This window comes from Squalius cephalus (genome assembly GCF_949319135.1).
Source record: "Squalius cephalus genome assembly, chromosome: 9".
Lineage (NCBI taxonomy): Eukaryota > Metazoa > Chordata > Actinopteri > Cypriniformes > Leuciscidae > Squalius > Squalius cephalus.
Window position 1 is genome coordinate 21,876,222 of NC_137130.1, and position 8,756 is coordinate 21,884,977.

At 40.3% G+C, this 8,756-nt stretch overlaps 1 protein-coding gene across 1 annotated transcript in view; it reads right to left on the reverse strand.

Moving 5' to 3' along the window:
- Positions 1-8,436, reverse strand: part of LOC307164498 (protein mono-ADP-ribosyltransferase PARP4-like) — a 33,654-nt gene extending 25,218 nt beyond the window's left edge. Inside the window, exons 1-5 of the mRNA XM_079881415.1 lie at positions 8,142-8,436; positions 7,733-7,871; positions 7,384-7,579; positions 6,960-7,074; positions 6,747-6,825 (exon numbers count right to left, since the gene is read on the reverse strand). Of these exons, the coding sequence (XP_079737541.1) occupies positions 6,747-6,825; positions 6,960-7,074; positions 7,384-7,579; positions 7,733-7,858 (516 nt within the window). The 5' untranslated portion in view covers positions 7,859-7,871; positions 8,142-8,436. The remainder of the gene's footprint in view (positions 1-6,746; positions 6,826-6,959; positions 7,075-7,383; positions 7,580-7,732; positions 7,872-8,141) is intronic.
- Between the last annotated feature and the right edge of the window lie 320 nt (positions 8,437-8,756).

Here is an 8,756-nt window from a genome sequence, read left to right on the forward strand (position 1 = left end):
ATGGGTTAAAATTATAATTATTATTATTATTATTACTATTATTGTTGATATTATCAGGCTCAAAAATGTCCTTTGTATCTACATTTACTTACTTTGTACTTTTCTTATCATTTACCTTACCTTGATTTAGATCAATAATAAGTGTCAATAATCAGCTTGAAAATCACACAAGTATAGAGAAAAAGGTGGTCATTAGTGATAAAGAAGTTGTCAATCAATTAAGATCCAAAAGCAGGAAGATCCATGGGTCATGGTGATATTCATTGAACTATATCCCAGTAGAAGTTACAGTGACAGCTTATTCGCAGTCCTCTTCAATTTTCTGGCAAGTGTTGTCAAGTTTTCTGCAGTTGAATGCGTCTATACATTCCATGCGACTCTTTCTGAATAATAGAAGAATAGAATAGAAAGATTACAACCAGTAAAAGTACAGGTACATTGGAATACTCTACCAGTCTATCATATTTGTCCATTCTTGTACACAATGATCAAAATCAACTAATTCCCTATACACATACCTGCAGCTGCAGCGTTGGCTGAGGCATCCCTTGGTACACCCACATGAAGTGAACTCCCTGCAGGCTTTAGGCATAGGTGGCTGAGACATTAGCCGTGGCACTAATTGACCTTCCTTGTGCATCCATCCCATTTCATCCACTGGAGGAAGATCAGGATATGGGAGGTGAGCTTGGTTCCAGATTGTCGCTTGATAGTGTGAACGCATGATATGAAACTTCACTGCATCTGAGGTTGGAGGCAGAGTCTCTTGTGGACGACCTTTGCAAAACAACTTCACTCTTGCTTTGTTGCTACATCAACCCTCTGGTACTTCTCTGCCATCTTCAACACTGTGTCAGCAAACTTGTTGGCATAGTTGCCGAATGTTGTGATGTCAGGTGGCTTCGCAAGTGCCATTACAAGTGCCAGGATATATGCAAAATAAACGTTTTATATGCATAGTGCGGCCTCTTTACTTTGTTTCATATGTGTTATATAAGGCCAGCACTCTGAAAATCTAAAAAAACATAGAGTGAAGCCTGCTCCCAACCCTATCACTTAAAGTGCCAGGATATCAACATCTCTCAGTAGATGGACACTGTCGTATAATCTGAAAACAGTCATAGCTTCTCAGACAACAGCGATGCTGAGACTGACAACAGATGATGAAGACGATGAGAACACACACACAGAGTGCACAAAGAGTAGAATGGAAAGAGATGATGTGGATGAAAGCAGAATATGTCTATCATTAAAAGAGCACAGTGTGTTTCAATATGGTGGGGACACACTCAAGAACATAAATCAACAAGGACGTGGTCACATCCCAGTTTCAACAATCTCTGCTTGTTGCAGAACACCTTGGACATGCACAAATGAAATGTGTTTGTGGACAAACGTCTGTGTAAACCTCCAGATAGTGACCAGCACTTGGATCTGAAGTCACCCATTCGAAAGAACAAAGCCAAAACATTTGCCTCTTTGTATGAAGTCGTGGAACTTTCCAAGAACAAGCAAAACATCATCAAAGTGGACAGGCAGATTTACAAAGGCTCATCACAGCTTACAGAGTAGGTTGCAAGGTAGACTTGGAAAATATTCTCCAGCATGAACTCATGCCCATCCTGCCATCTCTGGCCGCAACTAACGGCAGTCTACATTCCACCAACTAATCTGCTTCTTGAAAAGGAACGATTCGAGCGCCGTCTTCTGTTCCTCTTTTAGAGAAAAAGCCAAGTCTCGTTCATTGTAGCGGCCAAAGCCATTTCAAACAACTGGTGTTCATCCATAGCCATCTTGCAATGTTTACTAAGGACTTCGATGTCACATTATTGTCGTCATCTGTTTAGCTCGCCTATATCAGATAACCCGCTGTGATTGGTGCAGCTCAGATCGAGGGGCATATTTAATGAGCTCCATTGCTCGACACCAGAGTAACTCGCTGAGCAAATTCAACTTCTGCTCTCGCAAGAACTCTGGATTACCAGGGTAGCCTGACATCACAACATTCGGCACCTATGCCAACAAGTTTGCTGACACAGTGTTGAAGATGGCAGAGAAGTACCAGAGGGTTGATGTAGTCTTCGACAGGTACCATGACGAATTCATCAAAACAGGCACAAGAAAGAAGCGTAAACAGTCGACCAGTATGCAGAGAGATCGTGAATGACTTTGTTCCACTTCCAGCAGACTGGTCGAGCTTCATGGCACTAGAAGAGAACAAAGCAGATCTCGCTCGACTGTCAAGTCATCAGATCCAGAACTTGAAATCTCCTCTCTGAGTGCTGACCATGAGGAGGCTGATACACGACTGATTTTGCACTGCATCCAGGCTCCTATGGACACAAAAGTCGTGTCAGCGCGTGACACAGACGTGCTTCTTCTACTTCTAGCACATCATGACAGAATTGGATGTACTCATCTCTACATGAAAGCCGGGACATCAAAGGATCCAAAGTATTTTCCAGTACATGACATTCGCAAGTTACTCTGATGATCAAGTGGACACACTCATTGCCTTCCATGCCATCACTGGCTGTGATAGTGCGTCTCAGTTCAGCGGTCATGGAAAGAAAACAGTCTGGCAGGTATTCGAGCAACATCACACCGATCTTACTGGCCTTGGGAAGCCACTCCTTCGTTGCCCGGGCGGTGTGTTTGGGATCATTGTCATGCTGAAAGTCCCAGCCACGTTTCATCTTCAATGCCCTTGCTGATGGAAGGAGGTTTTCACTCAAAATCTCACAATACATGGCCCCATTCATTCTTTCCTTTACACGGATCAGTCGTCCTGATCCCTTTGCAGAAAAACAGCCCCAAAGCATGATGTTTCCACCCCCATGCTTCACAGTAGGTATGGTGTTCTTTCTCCTCCAAACACGACGAGTTGAGTTTTTACCAAAAAGTTCTATTTTGGTTTCATCTGACCATATGACATTCTCCCAATCCTCTTCTGGATCATCCAAATGCTCTCTAGCAAACTTCAGACGGGCCTGGACATGTACTGGCTTAAGCAGGGGGACACGTCTGGCACTGCAGGATTTGAGTCCCTGGCGGCGTAGTGTGTTACTGATGGTAGCCTTTGTTACTTTGGTCCCAGCTCTCTGCAGGTCATTCACTAGGTCCCCCCGTGTGGTTCTGGGATTTTTGCTCACCGTTCTTGTGATCATTTTGACCCCACGGGGTGAGATCTTGCGTGGAGCCCCAGATCGAGGGAGATTATCAGTGGTCTTGTATGTCTTCCATTTTCTAATAATTGCTCCCACAGTTGATTTCTTCACACCAAGCTGCTTACCTATTGCAGATTCAGTCTTCCCAGCCTGGTGCAGGTCTACAATTTTGTTTCTGGTGTCCTTTGACAGCTCTTTGGTCTTGGCCATAGTGGAGTTTGGAGTGTGACTGTTTGAGGTTGTGGACAGGTGTCTTTTATACTGATAACAAGTTCAAACAGGTACTATTAATACAGGTAACGAGTGGAGGACAGAGGAGCCTCTTAAAGAAGAAGTTACAGGTCTGTGAGAGCCAGAAATCTTGCTTGTTTGTAGGTGACCAAATACTTATTTTATCAAGGAATTTACCAATTAATTCATTAAAAATCCTACAATGTGATTTTCTGGATTTTTTTTTCTCATTTTCTCATTTTGTCTCTCACAGTTGAAGTGTACCTATGATGAAAATTACAGGCCTCTCTCATCTTTTTAAGTGGGAGAACTTGCACAATTGGTGGCTGACTAAATACTTTTTTGCCCCACTGTATGTGTATAGGGAATTAGTTGGTTTTGATCACTGTGTACAAGAATGTGCAAATATGATAGACTGGTAGAGTATTCCAATGTACCTGTACTTGTACTGGTTGTAATCTTTCTATTCTATTCTTCTATTATTCAGAAAGAGTCGCATGGAATGTATAGATGCATTCAACTGCAGGAAACTTGACAACACTTGCCAGAACATTGAAGAGGACTGTAAATAAGCTGTCACTGTAACTTCTACTGGGATATAGTTCAATGAATATCACCATGACCCATGGATCTTCCTGCTTTTGGATCTTAATTGATTGACAACTTCTTTATCACTAATGACCACATTTTTCTCTATACTTGTGTGATTTTCAATCTGATTATTGACACTTATTATTGATCTAAATCAAGGTAAGGTAAATGATAAGTAAAGTACAAAGTAAGTAAATGTAGGTACAAAGGATTTTGTACAAAGGTACATTTTTGAGCCTGATAATATCAAAAATAATAGTAATAATAATAATAATAATAATAATTTTAAAGGTTGTATCAGCGATTTCAGGCCCAAACATAAATGATCACATTCATCTAATCTTTCCTACTGATCCGCTAGCTGCCCGCCCCATAAGCAGGCCGCCAAAAAAACGTGTCTCTGTAAGCCCACCCACCCCTGTCGGTGATTGTTTGGAACACTATTTATTTTGGTTGAGTGGTTGGTGAAACTGATTGTTTTTGTGTGTAGATCTCAGAGCCTAGGCTGCCTATAGAGACGCGTTTTTTTGACGGCCTGCTTATGGGGCTGGCAGCTAGCGGATCGGTATGAATGTGATAATTTATGTTTGGGCCTTTTTTGGGCCTGAAATCGCTGATACAACCTTTAACTGAGTAATTATTCATAGTTAAAAACAATGATTTTTGCAATATCTAAGCAGTTTCTTCACATTACATCTCAAATCTGAATATGGCATTGAATTGCCCATGTAGGAAAATGTACAAAAGCACATTTATTTCATGTTTGTACCTTGTTTAGTCAAAAAGATATACTGAAAAATAGATTTCAGCCTGGCAGTGGTGGCCATTTTGAATTTCTCAATTTTTAGGCATTTTGGGGCATTTTTGAGCTTCATATACAGCAGATTTGGATTCAGCACCCCTTAATACCCCTAGAAATGTTGTATAATATAAATAATCACAAAATGCCTTCGGGGTTCTGATTTTGTGAAAATTGACCCTGTCTACTTGCTCGCTCTAGATTCGCAGGAGATTTGAACTAATTTCCAGGCATCATAACATTACAAAAGGCAATTGTAATATTTTTGTATACTATTTTGGTATGATGAACATTCACCCGCCAGTGTGGCGGATAGCCTTTTGAGATTTACTCGCCAAACGAAAAATCTAACCGCACTTGGCGCTTGGCGGGTGTTAATTTCGGACCCTGGCTGCGGGCCAATAAAAACTGGACCGCGGGCCGTAGTTTGGACACCCATGATATAGACCCAGTTAGATGGGGCTTCGAAAATTTAGTACCTCGTCAGATGACGTTTACTACTTTTTACTACTTTTTACTGGCCTTAATTTGGCATAATTTAATTTACTACCTTTTACTTAGGGGTGGGGGAAAAATCGATTCTTCGATGCATCGCGATGCGGACGTGGACGATTCTGAATCGATTCACAAATGTCACAAAAATCGATTTTCTAAAAAAAAAAATATAGACTATGTATTTTTTCTAATAACGTAATATTGACGGAACGCAAAAGGCGGAACTATAAGCGGACGTGCAGTGCGCGGACAGTCTGTAGCGCGCACATAACAGAGTCGCGCACATACATAACAGACGCATGATGGCTGAGCGCCAAATTCGAACGGCACCTTCTTCGTTAAAAGCTAACGTATGTAAAATTGGCAATTTCATTGTTACCCATTTAGTATTTTTGTATGAGAGCTGCTTTCTGTATTGTTTAGTTTTCACATCAGTACACTGTGTAAACCGATCTGTTATACGTACGTTATTCTGCAATATGTGCAATTTCAGTCACAAAAAGTTACATTTTGACTGTGCTCTCTGCAGATGTTCATTCACTTTTTTTTGTATAAGCTGTTTTTGATTGTAGTATACAGCAAACATTTCAAGTCATAACTCTATTATTTAGTTGTGTATAAGAGTGGCTTTGTAGGTTACTAATTGAAGCTACAGCGACATTTTACAAATCCAGACAAACGATCTTCAACGGCCATGTCCGGAATAAAGAGTAGCCTATCCATGTCACACAGTAAGATTTAGGATTTTGACCATATACCTCGCAGTCACAGACTGCATCAACGTCAGTGAGCTATACTTATTGTATTTCGCCACAGGGTGTCACTGTGACCTCAACCCTTCGCTTACTCTGAGCTCGATTGCTATGTCTGAGGTAAACCCCCTCCTCATCCTCATTACCCTACGCAGGAAGAAATGTAGGAAGAAATAAATGAAGAAATACATAAATGTAGAAATACATAAATGTATAAATAAATAAATGTAAAAATAAAAAAAAGAATAAATAAATAAATATGGAAAAAAATAAATAAATACATAAATAAGGAAATAAATGTATAAATAATTATTTATTTTCGTTTTTTTGTTTTTCTATGTATATTTATTTATATATATATTTATTTATTTTTTCTTTTTTACATTTATTTGTATATTTATTTATGTATTTATTTATTTTTAATATTGACAGCTTTGGCATTCCATACAAATGTCTCTGTGTTGTTAGTGTGGCGCGTTAGCACACAGCTTTAGCTTCGCCCGCCCCCAGCCGCTCGTTTTTTTCCGGAAAGACTCGGTACAGCCTATTTTTCTTTTATAAATATAATAAAACTAAATACTTTTTGGAGATATGAAGGATGCAATACTACTCTATAGGTACTCAAGATTAACAGGAGATTGAGTGAAAATGAGCATTTCACCCCCCCCCCCCCCCCCTTTAATGATGTGACACACTATGACACTCACTCACCCTCTCAAAAACTGAATATTTGGCCACTTGAAAATATGAAGGAAATTCAGGCAGCTCATGGTCGCCACCTCTGTAAACTCTGCATTGGGTAAATGAAAAGATGCAGTCAGGTAAAATAGCACATCTTAATAAATTATGTGAAAATTGTAGAACAATAAAGAAACTTTTTAATAACACACAAGGACTGACGGTGACAAAAAAAAGAGAATATACCTGAACCTGCCGAGACTGGGTCCGCCCTTCTCAAGAGCCGCAATCTCAGTCTTTAGGAGTTCAGACTGACCTTTGAACTCCTCTTTTTCTTGTATCTGGGTCGACACTTTTCCCTCTTTATGGTGAAAAACAACAGTATGTCAACAGCTCCACAAAAACGCATGGTTTAATCTCATTTACTCAATACCTAAATATATCAAATATATTTCTCAACAAAAATGTGCTGCAACAGAAGAGTACAACAAAAGAACAATACACACCCACAGTAAGCAAACAGAACTAATCTGGCTGTGACACTCCCATCCATTCTGTTCCTCCATTTTGTTTACACATCTCATGTGACTTGACACAAACATCTCATATCTATTCTAACCAAAGAAAGAAAATCTGAGAATTCAATAAATTAGGTTAATGAAACTTCTACCTGGATGAGAGATGGATTCAGAGGTGGGACAAGCCAGCTGTGGGGCCAAATCATGCTGCGTCAAAGGCAGGAGACGCCCTTCATCCAGACAGCTCCACACATACTGCGTCCCAACCACTGGGATCCGGAGCTTCTGGATGCTGCGCTGCCGGTTACTGCTCAGGTCATTCACACTGCTAGTGACTACAAAAGAGCACTGGAGAAGAGAAAAGCAGGTCAGAAGACACACTACAGATCTTTAGTAGGAACTATTGCTCACTTAATTGTTTTAACCTCTTGAGGCATTATTTTAAGCATTATAAAGCATGAAGGGCAGTTCCCATTTCCATGTTATTTGTGGGATACGAACCTCTTTGTTGATGACATAAGATATGTTTCCTCCATTTTCCAGAAGAGCCAATCTCAGCTTGTTCTTCTCTTTATAAGTTACATTCTTCACATCTAACACTACAGTACAGTTTTCAAACACTGTCATGATGCCACTGTGTCTGAATATGCCAAGAAAAGCGACAAGAAAAAAAGGCTGCAGTAAATCACACAATAAAAACAGCGTCTGTGTCCGACTCCTTCTATTTGCATATCAAGTTGATACTATCAACATAAACATATTCGACCTGGACTATTTATTTAACAAATCAGACATTATAATTCTAATATTCACATACACATTATGATATTTCCCTTGATATAAAGTTAAACAGTCGGCAATAGTCTGCTGCATACGTGCTGTCATGCCAGCAGACGGAAGAACATCTTACCGTGAAGTCAGAGTCGAGTTTAGATACGTTTAGATTTTAAGAAAATACCATTAAAGTAAGAGTAAACAATCTCCCGTGTAAGGTTCATTAGAAAAGTGCTTCGGCTTCCTGACGCATATTCCTGTAAAGACCATGAAAGACACACCTCCCTGCTATAAAAACACAGGGCTCCATCCAGTGGTTGAAACGGTCCTTATAGAGATTACTGTATACAGTTTCCTAAAACATACACGCAGAGGGGCGCTGCATCTCTCCAACCTTACTATTGTTGTGGGATAAATCCTAACTGTCCCTCCCTTTCCTCTGCCACATCCACTGAGAAGACGGAGCAGCGGATATCAGGAAGCCGTGTTATGTTTGTTGAACTACTGAGATTTTTTTCAGTCCGCGGTGCTTTACAGCTCTTGTATGGGTCCCGTTAAGCGTATGCAGAAATGGCTCGACACACGTTTTTTTCAACTTATGTACTCAGAAATGTACCCGTCAGGACAGCTGTCATAGTCCTGGCCATGCTTATCTTTTTCAAATATGTGTTCACGTGCCCTTGCACAACTCGCGAGATAACTCTCCTGCACTGCTGGCTCTACCTGTGTCTGCCAATAGGCATACTGTTCT